Source organism: Lagopus muta, chromosome 12 (genome assembly GCF_023343835.1).
Source record: "Lagopus muta isolate bLagMut1 chromosome 12, bLagMut1 primary, whole genome shotgun sequence".
Lineage (NCBI taxonomy): Eukaryota > Metazoa > Chordata > Aves > Galliformes > Phasianidae > Lagopus > Lagopus muta.
The window spans coordinates 19,110,285-19,136,774 of NC_064444.1; the positions used below are offsets into that span (position 1 = coordinate 19,110,285).

Consider the following 26,490-nt stretch of genomic DNA (forward strand, 5'->3'; position numbering starts at 1 on the left):
GCTAATTGTTTACATGGCTTTTCCCATCAAAATGGCAGGAATTGATCTATGACATGAAACATCGCTACTCTTAAAACCCTGAAGGGATCCTGTGCAACCCAGATTGTCTGAACTCATTGCAGCAATCTGAAAAGAAGCTCCTTTCTGATTCCTTTCCCATGTCTCGTGATGGGCTGTGCAGGGCTCCAGCTGACAACCCACCAGCACTTTTTTTCAAGTGTCACTTCAGGTTTGCAGAGGGTGGTTCTGGCAAATAGCAGCATAAAGCCCACACCCACATCTATCTTAAATCACAGGTGGATAAACATCCTCGTTGTGAACGTTCAATTTTCCACAGTGGTGGGAAAACACTGCTTACAGACTTCATCCGTTGGTCATTTTGGAGAGTTATTTGGATTCCCTTCATTCCTGGGGAATTTTAATGGGAGGCTCCCAACACCTCCCCTGCTGCTTCCAGAAAAAATACCCAGTGTTTGAAGTTGTATTTCTTCCAGGTATGCTCTCTGAGCAACAAAAGAGATGATATTCCATCTTTGTATCTAGGATTATGGTGAGCCTAATCTATCTTTCTTCCTTTTTTTTTTTTTTTTGTTTCCTGCTTCAGGGGTGGTGGGGTGGTGCTTGTCTTACTGAAGCACCCTCACTTCCAGCCCTTATTTATGGCTCTTATTCCTGCTCTGTGGTGCTCGCGAGCTCCACGCAGGCAATCACAACATCTCTGAGAGCAAAACTTCCTCCTACTGCCACGCCAAAGCTGCCAACACTCCAATAGGCTGCAGGAAGTGCTGGGTGTTCGAACAAAATACAAAAGCTTTGGCTAACAGAATAGCCCAATGTGTTTCTGGGTCCACCTGACAAGCGAAGGCTTTCCCGGTGAGCTTTGGGGTTATAGATGTAACATCCTTATGCAGCTATCCTCCCTTTGAAAGTTTGTCTACCTGTGCTTGATCTTTGTGAAGGTTCACATGCCATCGTTATACACACCTCTCCCATTTCAATGCACTTAGGTAATGCTCTGGCGCAGCACCAGCAGCAACGTTTCTAGAAGTGTGGGCAGTGCCCTCTGCTATTACAGCCAGATAGGCGCTGCCAGGAGGGTGTATTTGGGCAGTTCCTTCAACACATAAACAGTGGTTTCCCTTAATTTATATTGAAATAAAAGCATGAGCTTGCATCAGGAAGTTTTTTTTTGTTTGTTTGTTTATGTTTATGCCACAGAAATAAGCCTGCAGGAGCCCTGCGGAGAAGGACCTGGGGGACTTGATGGATGAAAAACTTAACATGAGCCAGCAGTATGCCCATGCAGCTCAGAAGGCAAATGGGATCCTGGACTACATCTGCAGAGGGGTGGCCAGCAGGGACAGGGAGATGATTGTCCCCTCTGCTCTCCTCTTGTGAGGCCCCATCTGCAGCACTGTGTGCAGGTCTGGGGGCCCCAGTACAAGAAAGACAGGGAGCTGCTGGAGAGCGTCCAGAGGAGAGACCCAAAGATGATCAGAAGTCTGCAGCACCCCCACTATGAAGACAGGCTGAGGGAGCTGGGCTTGTTCAGCCTGGAGAGAAGAAGGCTGCAGGGTGACCTCATTGCAGCCTGCAGTACCTAAAGGGAGCCTACAAACAGGAGGGGAATCAACTCTTTTAAAGGGTAGATAACAGCAGGACAAAGGGAAATGGTTTGAAGATGAAGGAGGGGAGATTTAGGTTGGATGTCAGGGGGAAGTTCTTTAGTATGAGAGTGGTGAGGTGCTGGAACAACTGCCCAGAGAGGCTGTGATGCTCCGTCCATCCCTGGAGGTGTTCAAGGCCAGGTTGGATGGGGCCCTGGGCAGCCTGGTGTAGCATTAAATGTGGAGGTTGGTGGCCCTGCATGTGGCAAGGGGTTGGAGATTCATGATCCTTGAGGTCCCTTCCAACCTGGGCCATTCTGTGATTCTGTGATTTTCAACAAAAAGCAAAGCCATTTCACAGCTCATTTGGTCCAGGCTTGTCTTCTTTGGGCCTTTCCCACTTGTGCTGCTGCGCCAAAGACCATCCTTTAGCTGCCCTTTCAGGAGCCTTCTGTTTGTGGAGATGTTGCTTAGCTCCTTGTCACCAGGTGGGGTGGCTGCTGCTTCCTGCCACTGCATGTCAGAGCAAATCCCAGCCGGAAGTCAGATTCTCAAGGGTGGACTGTTTATTGAAAATGTAATTCCCATTTGTTATTTTAAGAGAAATCAGAGTACAAAAAAAGCAAAGAGGAGAGGAGAGGAGAGGAGAGGAGAGGAGAGGAGAGGAGAGGAGAGGAGAGGAGAGGAGAGGAGAGGAGAGGAGAGGAGAGGAGAGGAGAGGAGAGGAGAGGAGAGGAGAGGAGAGGAGAGGAGAGGAGAGGAGAAAAAAGAAATCACCTTCAGATGATGGTTTCAGGATGTGATCAAATGCTTCAGGAGAACTCAGCTACCTGGGAGATAGTAAGGGGAATTACTTGATTCAGACTGAAAAATGTTACAGGCCACAGCGGAGGACAATAGCCCAGTTCTCTGTGGGAGTGGGTGAGAAAGAAAAGGATTCAAGCTGAAAAATGGCACTGAGAAAGTGATCCTGTTAAAGGAGCTGGGCTTGTTCAGCCTGGGGGAGAGAAAGCTGCAGGGAGACCTCATTATAAGCTTCCAGTATTTAAAGGGAGAGTATAAACAGGAGGGAAACCCACTTTTTACATGGGTAGATAGTGATAAGACAAGGGGAAATGGTTTTAAACTAAAGGAGGGAAGATTGGATGTCTGGGGGAAACGAGTGGTGAGGTGCTGGAACAGGCTGCCCAAAGATGTATGGATGCTCCGTCCCTGGAGATGTTCAAGGCCAGGTAGGATGGGGCTGTGGGCAGCCTGGTCTGGTACATGATCTAGCAGTTGGCAACCCTGCCTGCTGGAGTGGAGTTGGAATCTGATCATCCTTGAGCTCCCTTCCAACCCAAGCTGCTCTATGATTCTATGACTGAGTCACCACTGTTATCTGCTTGGGCAGCCTGGTTCGGATTTATTAAATTAGAGGCTGTCAGCATGAGGTAACCAAAGCCAGTAAACCACAGCTCTGTGCACGAATAGCTATGTTCTGATCTCAAACCAAAATGATATTGAATTTCCATCTGCAAGAAACTGAAGCTATCTCATCACGTGATTTGCAAGACCCATCCGATCAGAGAGTCAAAGAATCAGAGAAAGCTTTGGGTTGGAAGGGAGCTTACAGCCTCTCCGAGCCCCACCTCCTGTGGCTGGTTGACCCCCACCAGATGAGGCTGCCCAGAGCTCCATCCATCCTGGCCTTCAGCATCTCCAGGGATGGGACATTCACAGCTTCCCTGGGCAATCTGTGCCAGGGCCTCAACTGCCCTCTTGAGTGGAGATTTTTCTCCAAACATTTAACCTAAAACTCCCCTTTTTTAGTTTAAAACCATTCCCCCTTGCCCTATCTCTAGATGCCCTGATACAGAGTCCACATCATATGCTGTCTGTAACCAGTTCTGGCTTGTGGGGACTTCAGGCTGTGCCTTTGGAATCAGAAGCATGTTTGTAGAGCAAGGAGCCCTAAATGTACAAGTGATACATTAGAGGTTAAAAAAAAATGAAATACATTTTCTACCTCAAGTAATAGAAAACTTCCATCTCGGCAGAGGTATTCCCATTCACCTCTTCCATGCGTTTACTTGGGTACACACCTCTAGTCACCATCATTCTTGCTTATTTTTTCTGCCTGATATAAACCCCAAAGAAGTCAATAATTCATGAACTATCAAACTGAGTGTTAGGGGATCAGAGGAAGATGGGAATGGTATTTCTGCATTGTAAACACTTAATATTTGTTCTTTCAGGCAAAAGCCTCCTTCTAATCCTGGAAAGATAATTTCAGGCTCTGACAACACTGGGACTATTCACAAAATGATAGGGGAAAGACAGTTCATCCCTTATCATATTCAACCAGAGTAAAAATGTTCTGATCCAGCTGTGGGCCTCCTCCCAGAGCCCCTTGGCTCTGCCCCAAGATTGCAGCAGGAGCTGCCCTGCAGATCTGAGGCCTTTCTTTGCCACATGTGCAACGCTTGATGGAGGGGAATCCACTGCATTGTTTAAAGGCAAGAGGAAAAAAGCTTCTTGTTGGAAATGGATGTAGCAGAGTGAGGAAGGTGACAAGGGCACGGCAGCCTGGGAATGAGCTGTTTCCATGGGGCCTCGGGTCTGCTCCCTTTGTTTTGGGGTGAGAACTATTCAAGCGGCCGGCTCACATCCAGCTCTGCAGTGATGTCACATCCACATTGCTCAGCAGAGGAGATGCTTGAAGAATTACATCAGACAGCATTTGTTTATAGGGCTTATCTTAGACACTTGCTTCTCCATCTTCCCGAAAAACATTCATGTAAATATTTATATTTTCAGGAACAGGATCATACTTCTGGACACTGATCAGCCCAGCCACTCCACTGCATGTCTGCCAGAGCTCCTCTGCGTGCCTGCTGGGGACTCTGGCTGAGATGAGCACACGTGAGGAGTGCTGCAGGCCCACGCAGCTATCTGCATTTCTGGACCACTCTGGTCTCCACTAGTACAGACTGTTACAAGTGCAGCATGCAGGCTCTTCTTCATTGACAGAATAAATGCACAGATAATGGTGACTACTACACTGAAAGACAGGTTTTCATTTTGTAGCTGAGAATTTGCTCTATCAAACAGTGCTATTGTGTGTTTTGTATCTGTTGTAGCTTCCACTGAAAAAAATAGAAGGCATTGATTTTGGAGTGACCCAAACAACTTTGGGACTTCAGCTTTGCCATGGGAACGATGCCAGCCAGACCTTGGGAAGTTTGCCCAGCTGTTTCATTTCTTATTCTGATGCTGGGCTGTGAAGGTAACCAAAAACTGTTTTCTGAAAAGTGTATTGAGAAAGGGGAAATGGATCTGCTTAAAGGGGCAGCAGCCCCATGACAGCTCTGCCACTCTCATGGCCGCCCAGTGCCCTGCATGCCCCTGGAGGGACACGGGTCAGCACTCAGTGCTGCTGCCAGGGGACTTCCTCTGCTTCACAAGAGCATGGGATCATCCAAACCAGAACTGTGCAGGGCAAGAAGCCGATTCTGGTGGAATGCAAATCTGGAAGGGGAAATGCTGGCTGGGAAAGGGAACCAAAAATCCACTAAAAAATCCCAGAAGTCTTGGCATTTCCCACAACATCAGAGCGCTGTGTCTGAGTCCCCAGCATAAATCTCTAGGCCTTACTTTCTGCCTCTGCTTCTAACAGAAAATTTCTGAGAGTTCTTACTTCCACCTCAGTGTGTGACAGCAGGAAAATTCTGAAGCTGGCATTTTCTGGGAAGGAAAGCCCTGAGCTGCACTTCTCTCTGTAGTGCGCTTGATCGGATCGCTGCACTGCTTAAATGTGCTGCTTTCATTCAGCAACCTGAACCAGCTCAGATGTGTTCCAGCTGGTAAAGTGCTGCCAAGTTGTTCTCTCTCCTCAGAATTCCCTTTTGCTCAAACTTTGCTTGTTTTGCACCCAGGTCACTCGGGATGGTATGAATCACGTGTAATCCATTCATACCAACCAGCTCCCCCAGCTCCTGTGCCCCACGGCTTGTTCACTGCCTTCATTCCCTGGGCAGCTGCCAGCTGTGCTGTGCTGAGGGCAATGCTTACAGGAAACCCATGAAAAGGAGTTTTGCAAACAGGTGCTGGAAAGGGCTCAAGGAAAATTTTGATTGCAACATTTGGGCTTGCAGTGGGGAGAAGCATGAAGAGATAGGGTATTTCTAAGCAACCTCATGCTGAAGGCTGTGCAGAAACACTGAGTTCTGCGGTGGCTGTGCAAGGTCAGCCGCAAAGGGGTGGCACTGGGATGGGCAGTGCCCACAGAGCGGCACAGAGCCACCTCTTGGGCATGAGCAGTGACCACCATAGAAATGCTGCCCCTGCTGCATTCCTGGAGCACAGCCCAGAGTTTTGCGGCCCAAAGGAGCATGACAGCTGCCTGGCACCCGTGAGGCCTTTTGGCAGTCTTTGCCCTGAAGGCTGCCAGCTCCAAAGCAGGAGGGCAGCTGCTGCATTTGCCTTTTCCCCCTATTTCCAAAGGTTGCAATGCAGCACGAGCTGAGCCTTACTGCACGGCACAGCCAAATGTCACAGCAGCATGGGAGGACAAACCTTTCTCCCTTTCCATTACTTCTCTTTGCACTCTTGTGATGACCATCCTGCATCTTTTCTTGCCTCCTTCTCCTTGCTTAATGACAAAACCTAGCCCATGCATCCCTTTTGCTCTCCAGACAGGATGGTCCTGCAAGAATGCTAATGTACCACCTGCTAATGTGTCTTTCTGGGGTGAGAAATAGATTTTACAATTCAGGGCGTACCAAACCAAGCAATCCAAGAGACAGAGGCTGAGTGGAGATGGCTGCAGTGCTGGGAGGGACAGGCTCCTCATATGTTTAAGTTGTAAAGTCCATTTCTTACCCCAGAAAAACACCCTTTAAAAAAAAAATTATTATATTTTATTATATATGTATATTTACATACAAGTTCCTAGTTCTCATTTGAAAGATAAACCGGTCACTTTCTGAGCTCTGAAAGTGATCCCTCCTCTGAGACCTCTGTTGACTCCAAGTTACAGTAATACTGGATAGCTTGGATGTTAGTGCCAAGCTGCAAATGAGGTTTGCTTTGTTGGGCCAGCTCTCAAACAAAAATGACTGTTTCAGGCTCAAAATTGTGTCTGTGGTCTCGTAAAAAAGCAGAGCTCTCCTTGTTCACCAGTTTTCTATTTCGTTGCCATTAAGGGAATGATCTCATCCTGCCCTTTGTTTGTCCTCTGGTTGTTTTCCTCCCTGATAAAATGTTCAGCAGGCTGTCAGAGTGTGGCTCAGATTTGGAGATACTATTCTAACACTCCCAAATCCCCAGTTCATCACCAGCAGTTTCTTTACTCACTCACAACCACTTTCCAGCCCTGCTGCATCTCCTTGCAAAACCCAGCTCACATTTAACCACTGTCCCAGCCACTGATTCCCCAGCCTGGCTTTGCTCTGATAGCAGCCAAACGCAAACCAGCTCTGTTTACCCATGCCCAGGCTGCAATCAAACACCCCACCTGTATCCCAATTCCTGCAGTCATTTCCCCAGCCCTTTTGCTTCCAGCAAGTCTGTGATGTGGAAATTCACCTTACCCTGTGGGGTAAACCTTCAATGAACAGTGCTGCTGCCTGCCAGGCAGGGATTTCCAGCTGGTGGCGATGCTGGTGTGAAATTCTCTCCTTGACATCCTGCTACACCGTGGTCCTAACACCAGAGCCATCAGCTGCACTTCCAAGAAATGAATGCAACCAGCAGAAATTCGGCTGGAAAATGAAGTTCAGGCTGCTTCATTTGCGGAAGGTTCAGGAAAGCTGCCTATGTTGTGCCTCTGTAAATGGGAATATTAGCAGGTCTCAGAGCCAGCCATGGAGAATAGGTGGCTGTGTGGAACTTGCAATGTATCAGGATGCTCTGTGGGCCTTATGGGCAGAGCTGTCTGGCCAGGGCTGGGTTGGATTTAGCCCCGAGCTCTAAAAGAAACAGATATATGGCCAAAATGCGCGTGCTGAGCAATCAAAGGTGTCCCCAGACCTACTGAAATGAGATGATATCTTATTTTCAACGAGAAGGACGCTCCCCTAAGAATTGAAGGGCACCATGAACAAGCTCCAACATCCCCTGAGACCTTCAGCAAAGCCAAAAGCAGAGGCAGCACGTTTGTGAGCACAAAGTAAATTGCACAAGGTGAGGTACCTGAGTCCAGACTTGTACAGTCATTAAGCCACACCCGAGTTTGTTTAAAACACATCAGCCCTGACTACCAAGACTCATCAGCACAAGAAAAAACAAAAATAACAACACATGGTTCTCTTTCTTACCATGTTGAACTTTAACTCCTTGTCGTCCTATAGGCGGTGGCTGTTTCCAGTGCTCCTGGGTAATGCCAAGAATCTCAGCATGGCGGTGTGGTGTGCAGGAGGCCCAGGAGGGACTGTCCTTGTCCCTGCGGCTGTCACATGTACGGTGGGGTGAGTCCCACAGGTAACAAAGCAGCCATCTACTGACCTCATGGCTGCTGTTTTGGAACAAGACTTCGTATTTGTCTCCCTGGATACAAAGGGCTGAGCGAGGCCTGGGTCAGCGCCATGCGGCCCTGCGGAGGGCTTCTCTCTGCTGATGAGCAAAACACTGCTTTGCTCCTCAGGCCATCTGACATCCCTTGGGGCAGAATGCAGGTATTTCCGAAGCACCGGCCATGAAAACCCCTCTGCAGCCCTGAACGGGGCAGGCAATTGGCTCACCCCTCCTGGGCAGAGGAGTCGGCTATTTGCAGCACAATCCCCTGACGCAGACAGCTGCCCTAGATAGGAGTTTCTTGGTGCAGGGCAAAGTAGACCACGGTGACATGATATGGGATAGAGGAATTGATCAGAGCAAATGCTGTGACTTTGACTCCAGTGATGGGAAGGGCAGCTTTTCCTTCCACACCACTCCTACCTTCCATATTCCCAACATGCCCAATGCTTCAAACTTCACACTTTTTGTGGGGTAGGAACAGAGCCCTAAGTGTCCTTTCCAACATAAACAATCTTACAACTTACAGCATGATTTGGAATTTCTCTGGATAAGAGGAAACAGCAGGTAGCTGGGGAGAAATCAAACACCTCCTAGGCAAGAACAAAGGGCTTGGCAAATGGTTGGTTTTGTACTGTGGCTCAGCCGCACAGAAGGAAGAGGGTATTTTAGTGAAATGTATGCAAACACACAGAAAAATCTGGTGCTGTGCTGCTACAGAGGCAGGGTTCAACATGCACATCAAATCACATCCCAGTTTTTCCCAGGAAGCTGATCATCTTCACTTGGTCAGAGATTTAAAGTCAGAGTTAAAAGCAGACAAACAGAGAATAAGTCTGAAATAACTTTACTGAAAAAATATTCCATAGAAGTCAGTGGCAAAGGCACCCAGGTGTGATACAGTAACACTGCAGGCAGGCTCCTTACACATCTCCCTGCACAACTGGAGGCTCATTCCCTTCAGAGCAGCCACTGTCTCCATGCATACAGGTTTCCAGTGCTTTGTGAAGCATCCTGCTGTATCAGTGAGCATCATTACAGCACAGGGGGCAGAGTGCCTTTGTTTTAATTACATTAGCTATAACTCTCATTTTTTTCCTAAGAGAGCTACAGAAGGCCTTGCAGGGCTGTTGGGAATGCTGCTGGTAACACAAGGCATCATTCCCATCCATCCCAGCTCATTCAAAACTCTGGTTGAAAGCATGTAGCAAAATGCTTTGTCAATTAAAAAAGAACTTTCTTAAGAAATGCAGTATAAAAAAAAAATCAAAATATTTACCATAAACAATCAAAATGTGACGGCGCCATTTCCCCTTAATACATATTATTATTAAATGATGTTACATTAGAAATTCACACTACAGTACATGACATATTGCTTTTCTCTGAAGCACCTGCAGCAGAAGCCCCACTCAGTGCCTGGGCAGAGCTTCAAGGCAGACCAGCAGCTCCCATTTTGTTCTGCTGTCTCTGCAGCGGCTGTCAAGAACTTGGCCATGGCAGAGTTAGCAGAAAGCTGCCAGTGGCAAACCGGATGTTTGCAAAATCAGTGTCACCACTTCCCAGAAGAAGAAAAAACATTACAGAACTTTTGAATAAAAAGATACAATATATTACATGTTGCTGGCGTCATCACTGAGATGATACATTTTTGGCTGTACTTCTATGCCAGTCTATTTGCACTTCTTCCGGTGAGTTTTCATCTAATAAGAACATATAGCTGACCCACAGGAGCAATCAAAACCACCATGGCTTATTTTGCTTCATCACAAACACTGGAAGACTGACAGACACAGAGTTGTCAGCCTGCTGTCTGGAAGTAACTGACATCAATTCTTCCACAATTCAGTTTTCAGAAACCTGGGAGGTGTTAACACAGAAGAGCGATCGCTACCTCACCCTCCACTTGTGCAAGAGGAAGGTTCAATGCCCCTGCTGCCCTCATACACAGCTATGTAGAAAAGGAGCAGAATATCCTGGGAATAAAGTTGCTGCCATGAATGAAACTCACGCTGTTTGGTGATGTAACCTTTCCAAATAACTCAGCAAGAACTTAGCAACTCTGCATAATCCTGGAGAACGGCAAGAGTGGGCTTCTCATTTAAGGACGTACATATCAAATTCTCTGAAAATGGCAGCAACCCGTTCAGATGTTGTTAGCATAGGTGGCCTTTTTTGTTATGGAGGATTTTTGTTTGCTTTCCTTAAGAGAGAGCTGGCAGCAGCCAGGGCCCCACCCTGCACAAAGCGTACAAAGTTATCTCCAGCTAGAGGCCCCAGAGCATAAAGCCCTTTCTCCTGAGAACATTCATAAGTGAACAGGTCAACATCTATGGGATTCCTCTTGGGACTGACTGGTTGGTCACTGTCCATGGCCAAGTCAATTCCGTTATTTGGCAGAAAGGAGAGGTTGGGATTAGAACCGGTTAGAACAAGAGCCATGGAAATTTTATAAGCTTTCTGGCAGCCATTCTTGTCTTGAAGGATACACTTCTTGTCCTTGCCAAAAGATAGTACATTGTGCTCAGGTAGGCTAACATAGCACTCATAGGGCCCAGCGCAAGCAGCTGACTGTTCTTTCATCATCTGATGGACTTTGTGGTATTCGGGGTACATCATTTTGGGTAGCTGGTTAAAAATAAGACCTGGATCACTGACTCGTCTCCGAAAAACATGAATTACTGGAATACTGCAGTGGTGAGCAAAAAGGATCGCATCAGCGGCTGTCAAACCGGCACCCACAATCAAAACTGGATCTGATGTGATACCAATACTGTTGTTTTTCACTGCTTCCTCTAGGGCAGAGAGCTGGTGATGGACATAGGAAAGGTTCTCTCCTTTGACCCTGAGCCAAGTGGGACTATCATACGTTCCTGTAGCTAAGACTACATTCTCTGCATAGACAGTGAAGGGCTCCTTGTCACCTCTGACAGTTTTGACAAATCCATCCACCTGAAAGACCTCCATACTCCCCTCACTGAAGTTCCAGAGCAAGTCACTCTTCTGTAGATCTTCTTGTGCATGGTTGGAGATGCTCTTTGCACTCACTTTCCTCACAGAGGTTACAACAGTCCCACATCTAAAGTTCTTCTGCAGCCCTTTCTTCATCACATAATGTTGGTAGTATTGAGCAATGTCTTCTGCTGTGGCTCTATGGTTTCTGAGGCCCCTGCAATATATTACAAAGGTCAAGCAGCAATTAAGTAAGAGCCTGGAATTTCTCACTTCTTCCACTGAATGTATCCTAGAGCCATCTAATCTGTCACTACCACAGGAGGCTTATCTATTTTCCCTGACTTCAGCTAAGTTATTCCTATTATATAGGGCTAGTAATCAGATTTGGAGGCTGTTGGGCAATGGAAAATTTTTAATATAAATCCCAGACCTAAGATCATGTTACTCATTCATGCATTTCTTTGATATATCTCACTGCTATCCCACTTTCAATTACTAGACTCTAAGGCTTCAACTGCTACAGAGTAGAAGAATCTGAGATGTGAGATACTGTGGAGTAGCTCAGATGATTATATTCATTATTAAGCTCAGTAGCAGTAGCCATAGAAGTCAGATGGTTCAGAAGAATTCATACTCTGAATATTGCCCCAGTGAGTATTTAGAAGGCCATACTGCAACCAGCACTCCAGCTTCAACTGGAATCACTTAATGCAGGATGGACTTTTGATGGGGACAGTGACCTTTCTCTCAGAAGAATCATCCATTACAGTTAGGCAGCTGCATTCAAGAAGTCCAGCCCACTTCAGGTTCCCAAATAGCCTCTGGATGCTTGCAAAAAAAAAAAATAATAATAATAATCAGACCACAAGTATCTTACCTTTTCTTTTGCTTTAGCCAGTCTTTGAACAGGAGATCTGGAAGTCCCATCCATTCCCCTCTGCTCAGGGTAATCATAGAGCCCTCAATAGACTAGAACAAGAAACAAATAAAGGGCTTTCAGTTATTTAATGTAAGAAGTGAAGTGTAACTCAAGTTTCAGTATATCTCACAAGATGAGAAGCCAATGAATTCATTTGATGCATTGGCATGGATGAAACCATCCATTTCCAAAAATAGCAATTAACTGAAAAGATAAATGCCAGTCCTGTTCACCCCTTTTAAGCTCTTTCACTTCTTTGTACATGCAAAATCAAGCATGGGTGAGCAGCATATTGGAGCACCTTCAACTTTCCAGTCAATGCAATTGGCTATTCTATAACATACAGATCTAAGCAGTTAGGCTTTGCTTCACATACATGCCAGGCACCTCCTGGAAGATTCTTGCCAAGGACCAGGTGGGGGATGGCTCTGTCAGCCTCGTGTCTCCAAGCGAGCACAGATTCTGCACTCACACCGAAGTCTGTATCAGGTCGCAGAAGGGTATCAAACAGAAGAGCCACAGGGCTATTGGATCTTCCCTCTAAACCTTCAGACAGATACTCCAAATCCTAAAGAGAGATAGATCAGATGCTCAGAATGCGTGTCCTGCCAGACAGCAGGCTGTTGATAGCTGCTGTACTCCCAGGCTGTACACAGCCCCTGTTTCTGTCCAAGAATTTTCTCAAGGATTTTAGCAGCACTGGCACTTCATGCAGGGGAAATTTGGACAACTAGAATGCTTTGCTTAAGACTCATTCCGAGTGCTTTCTACACACTCTGAAAATTCAGATGAATTCATCACTTATAACAAACCCCCAGAGCGCTTCATTATGTTGATAAACTAACGGCTTCTGCTAAGAAAGTAATTTGTCATTACACAAACCTGGTCCAAAATGGACACATCCGCTGCCTCCTGTAGTTTGCTCTGAAGAATGGGATGAGGATGAAGAGAGTGTCTTTTGAAGTAAGGGGTGTAGCCCGACAGCAAATACGAGAGACAGATTCCAGAAGGTCCATTCCCTGATGGGACACAAAGGAGATTTTTTTTACTCCTGCAGACAGTACAGCCCTTTAAGAAATGCTTGAAGTATCTTAACCAAACCAAAGGTTAAGATACACACTTTAGACACAGAAGACTTGGTATTTTCAAGCTACCAATAACCTATCGGACACGGCTGAGAAGTCTTTCTGCCCCCATGTACCCCCTTCTGCTCCCCAGCACCATCTGAATCTTGAAGTCTCTGGCCTGCTGACAAACTCAGTCACTGCTCATCAGCTTTAAAGATCTGGAAACTGGTCACTCACTGGAATCAGCCCCAGTCTGTGCTGCAGGCAGTGTGTTAAGGAAAAAAGTCTGCCGTGCCAAGAATGCCTCAGAATATAGCACTTCTGACTGCTGGATAGCTGACCTCCTCCTGCAGACAGTGGAAAGTCTGCAACTGCAGAGCCCAGCAAGAGCAGCCTGTGGAAACTTTTCACATGGCCATTCTCCAGCATGTTTAATATTTCACAGTGCCTGCATGACAAGCTGTCAGCCTCTCTGGCTCACAGCTGCTCACTACAAAGTGACTAACCAGCATTACATAATGCACTGATGATGGAGGCGAGGGGAGCTGAAGTGACACAGCAGCCTGCAGCAGGTCATGTTGACACAGCGCCCGCGCTGTGCATGTGAACCACTTGAGCAAAGGCCACTTCTCCAGGCACCAAAGATGGGGAGGCTCATGCTAACAGCAAGCTGAGCTGTGCAAAGAGCTATGCCCGCCATAACTGGGGCCAAAGTCTGCTGCAGGTCAATGTTTGGAATATTCCACTCCCAGGAAAGTTATCCAGAAATTAGAAGCAAACTAAACTGCAGCTATGATAAAGCATTACACATTTCAGCTTGGTCCTTTGCTTTAGGAGGCCCCTGAGACAAATTTAAGCACTCAAGTACACAACACTTGAGTATGCACGTCTAGAATTTAATCTCTGAAACATAGCTAAGTGGGATATAGACGGTCATAAGCACAGCTTGGGGCCCAGTGCCTGTGCTGGAGCACAGCTCATGGTGTCTCACACAGGAAAAGGTGTCCGTGTCACCACTTATGCTTGCCCACCTTGCACTACACACCTTCCCTCTCACAAGGGGTGCAATACAGTTACTACATAGCCTGTTTTTAAAAACTGATGACAAACAGCAGCTTTTTACCATTCTGTTGAATTTTGTATAAAATCAGTATGCATCCCAAGAGATTCATCATGCATTAAAAAATAATAATAATAAATAAAAAATAAATATAAAAATAAATAATAATAATAATAAAAAAAATAATAATAAAAAAACAGCGTTTGTAGCACTTCCTAAACAAATAATGGGAAACAAAATAAAAAGAAAATATGCATATATACAAACCACCCACTCAACCCCTAAACCAAGCACTACTAATCAACTTTTTGTGAAGTAATTACCTAACGGTGGGTCAGGTAGAACAGGGTTCCACACCCTCCTAAACACCTAACAAACAGAACAGCACGCCAAAATAAACACAAGTCCAAAAGTTTATCAGATTTGTTATAGGAAAATAATAATAAAGAAGTGCTATTGAATACCTGGTTCCCTACTTCTTACCACTAAGATTTGGTTCTGCAGGAAGCTTGGCTGTCGGAGAAGAGAGCCAGAAATGATGGCCAGGGATTTCTGGTTTGAGTAACCAGTACACGGAACAAAAGCTGAAGACAAGTTCAAAGCAGTAATGGCACTGGAGAACGTAAGAGAAAGCTTACCTATGATCACCACAGGAATCGGCTTGGACCCACTCTTGTTTTGGTGCCTGCCCAATGCTGAATACATCTCCCTGTCTGGAAGCATTTAGGCCCAGGAACCAACCTGTTAAAAAAGAGGAGTTCTGAAACATTTCTGCTTGACAAAAAACTGTGACTGTCTCTAGACCATGGCAGAGAGCTGATGCAAAGTGTTATCCTTGCACTGCACACCCTCGCACTACACTTCCACTCTCAGGACAGGCCTGCTTATCTTTTCCCCTTCTTAGAAAGGAAAGGATGATTCCTAGATTATATCTAGAGAGAGGAGAGGACTCTTATCTCTCTCTCCCACATGGCTTTCAGTTCCTTCAGGACAGCTGGCAACGTCAGTAATGCTCTGAGTGCAGTACCTGACATGTTGCAGCCTGTCAATGAAAACTTCAGTTCTGATTCTACTACGTGGAAAAGGACTATTATCACGATCCTCATTCATCACCAGTGCTTTTCACTTCTTACAGCTGCACAAGCATTTACTAGGAAGTCCCTTGGCTGCAGTTTCAAACATGAGCTGCTCCATTGAGAGAGAACTCTCTGAGAAGTGCTAACTTGGTTCCTGAACCTGTGGATGCCCTCTTAATTGATTTTCCAGGAGAGTTTCAGGTTTGAGAAAGTTGAGAAGTTTAAACAAAATATGCAGCAATATTGGAGGCTAAGTTGTCATGAGAGTGGAATGTGCAAAGCATCTGATTTTGTTATGAAAGTACTCACTGGGTAGGGAATCAAAGGTTTGTTTTCATACCTTTTTTTTTTTTTTTTTTTTTTTTTTCCTTCCCATTTTTAGACTACACTGTCTCTAGTCCAGGAAAGACAGAAGTTACTTTTACCACAGTAAAATGGAGACTTTCGAAGTTCAGCAAAAGCTTTTGTGTTATCCTCCAGAGGGTAGCCTTTAAAAACGTTACTCTCATTTGGAAAGTTAAGACAAAATCCACTGAATGGTAGGACTCTGTTCAGCAGGTATGCTCTCCACACCCTTTCCAAGCACAGCAAGATTTCTGGCAAGTGTACTGCATGCTCCCATAAGGTCTGGCACATCACTGCCTTTGACATAAGCACTGCAGCAGATGCCATCCTACAAGCGCCATGCTCCCCTTTAAGCCCAAGATTTACGTCACCAGCAACTACTTGAATGCAGTAAGGCCCCAGTGACTGAATGAGCAGCCAGGAAGCCACTGCTAAGTTTAGGATTTGAAGAATCCCAGGCTTTAGGAAAAGACGAGTGCATGCACCTGCAAGGATGTGACAGTTCTGGCAAGCAGCAGGACCATCCCTGGGCGAGAGCGAGAACTATTGCAAGAGGATTGGCTTCATCCAAGTATAGAGAAGAATGTAGAACTAGCAGCTTTGTCCAAAGTTTAGCATCACAGTTTAATAACACCTGCTTACTGCCTACTACTGCCTCACTATTAATTTAAGACATTCTTAGGCATTTTGTCTGAACCATTTAAAAGACATAATAGCCATGCCTTCAAGTAATTCCTAGCTTTAAAGAAAGTAGGAAACTCCAGTTCTCAGCTTAGCTGTGACCCATAGGTAGATGTATATACTACAGAAGATGAATTTTCCCATATGTTGCGTCCATATGGGGTGCATCCACCCCCTGAGGCACACCTAATCCCACCCCAGCAGCACACCTCACTGGCCCAGCATTTCCCCAAACTTTTGGGTAGTGCTTGTCACATGAACCAAAACCTGTGAATACACCACCAGATAATTCTCTACCACAAAGCTCCAAAGTCAAAACTAGGAGAAGCCAGCCCTCATGATGACCTGAGGAATCAAAGGACAAGGACAGTGGTGCAGCCAGTAAGATGCTCACTTAAATCAGTCTAAATCACAGCACTTATCTGGCAGAGGTTTGTTTCTTCTCCATGGTAAGAACTAACTACCTCTCTGTGGCTGCACTAAATAAGACAAGTTCTTATTTTTTCCTAACATCTCTTCTCTCTGTGAAACTGCTGGGAATCTGAAAGTGGGAAGCAAGAGCTCTGGAAGGCTTCTGCTGCTCAGCAGTCTACAGCAGCACACATGGGAAGACTGCGTGCACTCTGCACCCAGTGGTAATCCAGCAACATCTGTGAGATATTTGCTGGAAGCAAGGCTGCTGAACCAACCCAGCTCACTGCATAGCAGTGGTGCCAACAGGAGCTGGAAGGAGCCCGATAGCTTGTCATGCTGCTCTGTGCCAGAGCTTTTCAGAGAGAGCCTGAACAGGACAAAAAAGGCACAGGACGTCAGTCTGGCAGCCTTGTTTGCTGTATGGGAAAGTTGTTTGGCTCCCAGCCACTGCTCCATGCCACTCTATCGCACCCCAAATGCAGCACGAAGCCAGCAGCCTCGGGCTTGGTGATAACTCCTCACGTCACCCTCCTCTTCTGTTCCCTATCTTTTGGGCACATGAAAAAGAAGCATTTGCTGGAATCAAACTAAACCTTAATGGCTAAATGAGCACAATTACTATTCTGATGAAATTCCTAGATCGACCCACATGCATGACCATTTTCAACTGTAGTTTTATTCAAGATGTAAATCTTTGTTAGGGTTCACAAAACCCTATTGTGACCGTTGTAGTGTGACATCTTCTGTTGCCTGAAGTTTTTAGGCTGGACAATTCTAGCAGCACAGGATTAACTATCAGATTTGCTTCTGTTTATCCTACCATCTAGACATGTCTCATCCACATCCTAAAGCTACTATTTCTATAATTTATAGTCAATAAATCTCCTGTTTAATGCAAAACGCTGAACCTTTTGGCAGCTACTCTCATCCTACAGGCTACGTGGTTGACTTTGGGGGGCAAAACTGCCCAGAGTATCACAGACGTTTTTTGTTCAAATGTTACTTGTAATGGCATGGAAAGTTAAATGTCTTTTTTTTTTTTTTTAAATTATTTTATGCACAATTTCATAGCTAGGGGACTGCATATCCACCTCAGCAGTGCAACAGATGAAAAGCTGTTCTTGCAGAGACTATTGGAAAGCACGTAGGACACTGAAGTTCATGTGAACTCTATAAAGCTAGTTAACTGAATGCACGCTTGAGCTGCACGGGAGACTCAGTCAGTTTAGTGACACCCATCACTACTCAGGCTCCTGCTGCAGGCTTCTTACTTTAAAGGAGTGTTTTTCCTCCTCTCCATTTGGGAGAATGCTGCAAGCTCCACAGTTCATCTCCTTGCTGCTTCCAACGCATTCCAGCGTTGATGTGATGTTACATAATTGTTCAGTCTTGGGAAAGCGTCCAGCTCATCCTGGACCAAATTCTGCATACCTTCCTGACACAGACTTGAGCCTACAGGGACTGGAACTCTGAGTGGAGCCCCTGGTAGCTCCAGGGCAGCTCTCAGGCTGTACAACTGAAACAGATTATAAGTGAGGAAAAGAAAAAGCAAAGGCAATGGAACTAAGCCCTCTGTAGCAGAAATAAAAGGTCAAGTTAAATCAGTCAGCTGCAAGCAGTTCTCCTTAGAGTATCCGTGGGACTTTTGCTCAAGTAAGGACCATGAAGCATGGCCTATACAACACAGGGAAAGCTTAAAAGAACAGTGCAATCAGTATATAAACAATGGAAGAGACTAGAAATGCTGCTGTGATACTCAGGTTGAAACAAGAATGCTACCAAAGAAATACAACAGCTTCCTTTACCTTGATTTCTTCATCAACTCATGCATTTCATCAACAGCTGTCTAAGCTTCTTCAGTGCTTTTAAGAAACAGAAATCCATTGCTTTTTGCATTTTGTACTTTCCTGGTAACTTTTAAGTTATACACTTCCCCACAACTTTTAGGAGCTCTTTCCCTCACTTGCACTCTCACTCTTGCACAGAAGGCTAGTTAGCTCACAAACATAACGGAAGCCCTTGGAAAGAATCAAATTCATAGCACACAAAAATAGCATGTTTTCCCAGAAACACCCCTGTGACAGTCAGAAAGCAGCAGTACAACAGGCAGGGCACTTACAGCCTTCTTACCTTTACTTGCAGGTCTAGTGAGAAGCAAGCTCTAGGTGGAAATGCCTGTAGAGCTAGAAAGCCAACCAAAGTACAAGCCTTAACACTGCCTCTGCTCTAAGACAGCTGTTTAAATATAGTAGGCTACCGGCACTAAATGAGAGGTGGAGCTGCAATGAATGGAGGAGGAGCGAGGAAAATACTTATAAGCATGAGTCAGCAGGAATATTGCCCTTCCCAGATTGTGAATGAATGGTTCTAGTAACTTTCCTTTCTTTAGTGATGTTCAGCTGACTATGACCTCAGCAAAGGCAGGTTTATAGGAGCCATGTATGGCAGAAATCTGCTCATTTTTAACCCTCAGGGCAAATTAAAATCTGACATTCTAATACAATGTGATGCTTCTTGTGGCAGAACGAGATTTTTCCTCTGTATCAAAAAGAACATTAAAAAAAAAAAAAAAGGCTAACTGTAGGAATTAGAGTTATAGGATAGCATTGTATGCTTTAGAACTGCTGATCTTTTTGGCCACAAATGGCAAGGGAACTTTTGATGACTTTCTCCCTACTTTGGACAGTATTTGTGGTTTCAGTTTCACCTTCCGTTCAGAAGCAGTTCATACACATGGAGATGTGTACAAGAACTGCAGAGTGCACTGTCAGACAGGATCCTGCTGTATGTGGGAAGTGTGAAGTCACCCAGAGCCACCAATACCAACTCATATGAGTCAAGTTCAAGAGGAGTAAATCACACAGTATTCAAATGCCTTGCTCTATTTCTTCTACTTTCCCATTTTCCTCCAGTATTTAACGTTGTAATAATGTTTTAATACACTTCCTCTGTCAGACAGTTCTTAAGTAGCAGCCATCCTCCCTGTAAGATTTTGGCGGAAGTATCCTGTATTCAACCAAGGTATCTTCATTAGCATCTCTGGGAAACCAGACACTATCAGTTTCCAGCCAACCATCAGTCTCCCACAGGGCTGTTGGTCTTATATTTTTGTACTGAATTCCACAAGAGGAAGAAAGACAGCTGCTCATCAGTGGCTCTTAAATCAGGAGTCACTGCTTAGCTCTACACAGTATTAAGTCTGTATCCCTTTGCTGAATTCAAAATTCAGTCTGCATTCAACACATATTGAGCTTGGTACTAATCAAGTACAGAATACGAGAGCTTATTCAACAGAAGAGCATCTCCTAGACCTCTTCTATGCAGAGATCCCTGATCTGAGTTTTTATTTCTGATGTAATCATTTGAATTAAACTCCTTACTTCAAAGATTTTTTCTTTCAACAATGTTGTATAAAAAATGAAAACAAGTCTTGAGCAAATTCTACGCTCTTAAGACCCAGATCAAAGTGTGATGCTGTGTAACATATTTTGATTATACCAGAATCACGTTTTTGACAAATACAAAGCCATTGTTCCACATCAATTTTAGCTAACGCTGACTCCACTCATAATCCAACTCCATAAATAAGTATGCTGAACTGAGGGGATTTTGTTTGTTTCTTTTTCCTTAAGGTCTCTTTCAAGTTGTCTGGGCCTTTGCCCAAGGTAGCACTTGCACAGAACCATTAAGTAATATACTTAATACATTGTACTGATATTTTTTTACATGAGCAAAGGCTTTCATGCACACAATCCAGGCATATGTTTACTGGCAGATAACAAACGTGATCAGTATCGGTCCAGACAAATTAAATTGCCAGAGAAACGAAGGCATTTGTTAGGATAGGTGACTTAACAACTGTCTTGTTATTAATGTTTTCAAAAGGTATCTTCAATATATTGCCGTATTGCATGTCAAAAGTTTCAGAACAAACGTGTTCTAGTCAGTACTTGCTCAAAGCATAGATGCAACAGGAAACCATTCAATGGCTTGACAGGTTTTATAAGCAGTAAAATCAGGAATACTTATGTGTGCACATCTGTAGAAATAAAAATTGACCTCTGCATGCAAGATGAGATGCTCTCTTCGTTTCCCACTAGGTTTACGAAAACTACAATCTCTTTAACATTACATCTGCTAGAAAGACCAGGATGTCTTTCCAAAGTCAGTCTGTGTAATCTGCACTTCTGCTGGCAGCCAGCCTTTGATCTACAAAGGTATGCTGCATTTTCTTCCTTACTCATTGCAAGCAGTATCATTCAGATTAATACATGCCCAGGAAGTAAGCTCGTACGTAGGTCTCCAGCATGACTTTGCATTACCTCTGTTCATAGCTGTCTATGAGCATGCATTCAACAAGCAGTCCAGCTCCCTTCTGTGCACAAACTGACAAACACACTATGCAGCCTCTTTAGAGGGCTTCAGATTTTTCTAGGAAAAAAGCCTTCCAGCAGTCCATAGATGCCTGCACTGAGGCACCTGGCACTGCGCTCGGCTCAGCGCCGAGGACTCCACATCTTCGTGTCATGTGGGACAAGTAGACATCCGGCAAATAGAAGATCAAAGCTGATTTTGTATGGGCTTCTTGTTCTCCCTCTTCCAAAAATAATACAGTAACTTGTAGCCTCTAACAAGCAATCCAGAAAAAATACTAATCCAGATTAAAACATGAAATGATCTGACCAAAGCAATATAATGTTTATGTTACAGTTTGTGAAAAGTTTCTTAAATGAAAGTTGTTTTTTTTTTGAAATGAAGACCCATAGCATTACAAACTGCCTTCAGATAACATAAAGAATCAATTCTACCTTCATTTGTACAGTCAGAAACATGGAGGTAGAGGGCTACACTGGCTTCCACATCAGCAAGCCTTCCACATATTGCAACAGTAGTGAGGCAAACGATTCGTCATCACTGTGCAAAGGGGAATTAAAAACACACTGCATCACACTTTGGTCCTGGCCAAAGAAGGTTTGGGGCTGCTGGCACAGGGACAGCTTTCACTGGGAGCTGCTCACTTCACCTTCAAGTCATACATACAGTTCACAGCACTGCCAATCCTGGGTGCATTTGTTGCCAAGGTCTGTTTGTTTTCCTTTTGAGCAGCCTTGATACAGTTCCCAGAAGAAGTCAGTATCACCTTAGACCAAGGTAAAATGCAAAGAACATGCCAAAAAGCATGAGCAGACCTGTAACGCTGTTCTTTTTGCGCCTGTTGCAAAGGATTTCCTTGTTATCAAGTGACTTAACATCTCATGTCACCAAGAAGCTGTGTCCACCCATAGCCTACAGGTGAAACCTGTCAGATGGCCCTGTTTCTGCTGCCTTCTGCTTTGGGGGAGCAGAAGGAACAATGCTTCCCCAGTGTCAGAATGTGTTGCTCGTCCCTCTGATCCTGACAGCTAGTGGCAGGATGCGTCTCAGAACCTCTCGCACCACCCTCTCCTCTGGCCAGATGTAAGGTGCCAGATTATCACAGCACACTACATTGTTTTGCACATTAGAACTTCATGTTCTGCTGGTTTTCAATAATCACAGGAACACTCCCAGTGTGATCCTCTGGGTCACAGCAGTGCTTTGATGTTTTAGTGTTTCTCTAAATTACAGCAAAAAAAAAAAAAACATTAAATTCTGCATGTCTTCTGTTTAGGGGGAATTTCTAAGCGCTTCAGTACTTCCCACCAGCCTCCCCACTGCAGATGAGGCAAAGCCTTGCACAAATTGACCAACATTTGACCAATTGTTTCAGTTCTTTGTGATCTCCAGGCAGTATCTGAAATCCAGCTTAACTCCTGCTGCCAAAATGATCTCCACTTTTACAGTGGAAAGTTTTCACCTACAAAACTCTATGTTAAATTACCAAAACTAAAACCTACATATTTAATGATGATAAATGGTGTCACATTGACACTCAAACGTTTTACCTTTTTTTTTTAGATTCAGCCAAACTAAACCCACATTTGATACCAGCAACACAATCTGGACCTCATTTTGCAAGGAAAAAAAATAATCCAGCAGAATGTTCCCTGAAGATGTCCTGGCAGTCTATCAGAAGGGGTAGGCTGTGGCCATACCGTCTCTGACAACAGCTGGATCCCTGAAGTGCGCTGTTTTGCTGGATGACTTGGGTAAGGAAGCCATGGGGAAGACAGAGGATTGCTGGGATTGACAAAAAAAAAACAACAACCAGCAGCTTAGGAAACTTTGCAAGGGGAGACCCAGTTCTTCTTGTGACTTCCTACACGTGTTTGTGCATTCACGTGGCATTCTCTAAAGAAAAATTTGACCCGGAGCTTGTGCCCTACTTTCCTGTGCCCCTGCCAAGGCCGTATCTGTCCTGTATATATGCTTTTTTTGCAGTATTTATGCAGCTGAGTCCAAGAGGAGAGAAATAAAAGTTCACCCTATTCACCTGTTATTCAAAAGGACACTGACCTCCCAGTCAGATAAAGGATTGCCATGGTTCTGTCTAGTGCCCTTGAAAATTGTTTGAGGAAAATAAAGATCAAAACCTTGTATTTTGCTGGAACTGTTCTAAAAATAATGACTTTTATGTTTTTTTCCCCCGCCCTCAGCTTGAAGTCATTATCTCCATGTCTGTTCTCAGAGGGTGGTCTTCCTCAAACCATGGGGGCAAGCCAGTCTTCACTGTCCAGAGGCATCTACCACTTCCACCAATGCCTCTTGGAAACATCTGTTAAGAAATAAACTTGGGGAAGTGAGAATCGATCAAACCACCCGGAAGGGCGACGGAGCTTCACTGCCTGCATTCACGCAGCTGTACCTTCAGCAACTGCAGTCAAACCTTGTTTGGGCACTCTAGTGCTTGCTGAAGGCAACCTTCTTTACCCAAGCTAACTAATGAAGCAGTAATAGAGAACGTTAGCAGAGATCTAGCTACACTGTGCAAACTCCCTGAAGAAGATGTTCCTAGCCCATGCAAAGTGGCCCACTGTGCTGTGAAATAGCAGTGAGTAGTTCACAGAAATACAATGAGTCCGTGTACAGAAGCAATGTGCTGGATGGCTACTCATGTGTTTCCCCTAGCCAAGCTTTAGAGAGAGGCCAGGGCCACTGTCCTTTCCCCAGATCACAGTGTATGGTGACAACAACCAAATCCAGTATGCTGGGACCTCCCAGCACATAGGCTTCCTTTCAAAAAATGTAGGCTGTGAAGAGGCACAGTGCTTTGGCTTAAGGGATGTGGCCTTCCATGCTTGCTGGGACCAGGCTTCTGTTCCTCAGTACAACAAGCAGAGGAGAGCTCAGCTCCCATGCGCTGCACTCAGAATTCTGATGATCTCAAGATGGATGAGGTTTAGGGAAAAGGTAAACACATGCACTTTCACTCCAAACAAACAGCAGCTATGACCTGGTCAAAGATTAAACTGCAAATGAAGCTGGTAGGAAATTTTCCTCTTATCTTAATGTCAATATATTCATAAACATTTACAAGAGTGCAGGATGAGAGAATGGGCTTTTAATTTCTGCTGTGCTATAGTCAGTGTTCAGCCATGTGCTCTCTACCTATACTGGTACTTGGCAATAAATAGTGGAGTATAATTGCTGCTGCATTACATTATGATGTGCCAGACTGAGCAGCCTAGAAAGCATACACCCAAAGCACAAAACACCCCACAGAGGGTGACATTCCTGCTTTCCTAACAAGAAGAACTGACAAAGAACCCTTGAAACAAGAGCCTCTGAGCACTGGATGTATTTTCTGTACGTTTTCTCTCAAGGCAAAAACAATGAATATCAAACACAGACAGTTCTAAAATGGAAAATGAGTAAGCAGTACAAGGAGCTGAAATAGACAACATGGTAGACTTCCTCAAGGAAAAACAAGCATTTCTGCAGCAGAACACACCGGTTTTGTCTGTGGGGGATGAGCAAAGGACTGTGCTAGTTAACCCACGAATTTCTTAGCTGCAGGGCTGACATTCATCATCCTCAAAGCAGCTGATACTGTCTGTGAGAGGTGGATGCTGCTCAAATCCAGTTCACTAATTCTGATGTACCTGATTGCAGCGTTTTATTTCTCCTGTAACTTTAGAAATTTGTAGGAAGTTCTACGAGATTTTAGCAGCAAGTCCCTTCCTTTAAACAGGGCTCAAAGCAAACTGAAAGATCAGCTCAAGTAATACTTCCAAAATAAGTTTCTTAGGGCCCAATTTCCCTCTCACGACAGCACTACCGGCAGCAGTGTTGACTGCTAGGTGTGAAAGTTAAAGTCCATTGGAACTGCTCTGCATAAACCTGGGCAAACCGGTATCTTTTCCAGAGAAAATCTTATCACTTAGTCACAGTATAACAGTAATGCATTAAAGTATAACAAAAATATTTCATAGGTCAAGGCTTCCCGTCTGTAACTGTCACCTAAACTAGTTTAAGGAGGCTGGAACATGAAAGGAGCTGCCCTCTGCTGTAAGATAGCACATGTAATCTGGAGTCACGTTGGATGTGAAATATTTTCTATGAACTCTGAATTGGCACAGTGAATTTGCAGTAAAAAGGCAGGATGACTGCACAAGAATAAAGCTATTCAGTAATGAATGTATTTGTGTCAGAAATTGGTCTGTGCAATTCCACATTTATATGTTGTCCATTTTCACTCACAGCAGAGCTCAAAACTGAGCATAGGTCAATGAAAAGGAATAATGCAGTGCTGCTGTGGTGAGAATTATCCATTCAGCATCGAGCAGAATAAGAGCCATGATGCCCTGAAAATCTCATTTAAATCGTTTTCTTAGGAATGTCAACAAAGGTGTTCTCCTCCAAAGCTATTTCACTAAAATTTGCTGTTCCTGCTTCACATGCAGTTTTTTGCTCTTGGTCTGCTTTTTGCGGGTCTTGCCTTTATAAACCAAACAGCTATTTCTGGGCTAGTGACGAGAGGCTCCGGATTAGTCCTACACCCTTACCAACAATCATCACACAGAAGGAACATATTTATGAATCACTCGCATTTTCGGCAGCTGTCAGACTGACTGCAGCATGCCCCAATTTTTCTGCTTGTCTATAGAGAAACTGCAGGCACGAGAAGGAGGACATACTTCTGATTCTCAGAAGTCAGTACTTGTCTGGATTGAAAATGATAAATTGCAATCGTCGAGTAAAACCTCCACCAAAAGAGCTTGATGACTGCATGGGTATCCAACCTTTGGAATACCTGGGCCACACTGAATGCAGAGTTGTTGTCTTGGGCTGCATATAAAATATATAATAAACACAAATAAATAATAACACTTTTTTCCCTTTAAATTAAAACATAAAAAAAGAAGGCAACATGAACACAAAGCTAGTGGGATATTTGATGTTTTTGTTAAAATAATGCATCAGTCTGGTTTGATGGAAGTGGTTGCAATTCCTGGTGAGTTCTCAAGGTGCTCATTATTGATCCAATTTTTCTCTTTCTGTGCTTCATCCTTGAAAAGAGTTGTTCACAAATGTACATACTGCCCAAAAGCGATGGTGCAAATAAGGCTGGATTGTGAAACAAAGCATGTTTCTCTCTGGTAAGATTGGTCTTATGGAAGTCTAGTAGGGAGACATGGTCACATTTTTCTTTGAGTTGAATGTCTGATTGCAACTCTATACATTCCATTTGAAAATCTGCAAGCAATGTACTTATTTATAATATATTTACAATACACAAAATTGTAAATATACTTATGTTTGTAATATATTGCCCTATTCTGACTTATTCCCAAGACGTAAACTGTTCTGTACCTTCCATCAACCTCTAGACCTCTCCCTTTTTTCATATCCTGGCATGAGAGAAGGAGTGTAGCATAGTGTTCTCTATGCACAGATGAGCTATGGGGTTGTGCAGCAGCCTTCTGGTTTGGCTCCCATCCTTTCGTAGCAC

General features: G+C 44.5%; 1 protein-coding gene across 1 annotated transcript; it reads right to left on the bottom strand.

Annotated features, from left to right (window-relative positions):
- Positions 1-8,933: 8,933 nt before the first annotated feature.
- On the bottom strand, positions 8,934-18,879 carry OSGIN1 (oxidative stress induced growth inhibitor 1). Its single transcript, XM_048958541.1, has 6 exons — positions 18,750-18,879; positions 14,742-14,844; positions 12,859-12,995; positions 12,353-12,544; positions 11,935-12,026; positions 8,934-11,271 (listed from the first exon to the last, which is right to left on the bottom strand). Exons 2-6 carry the CDS (start codon positions 14,824-14,826, stop codon positions 10,281-10,283), a joined length of 1,497 nt encoding a protein of 498 aa, XP_048814498.1. The 5' UTR covers positions 14,827-14,844; positions 18,750-18,879; the 3' UTR covers positions 8,934-10,280.
- Positions 18,880-26,490: the final 7,611 nt, after the last annotated feature.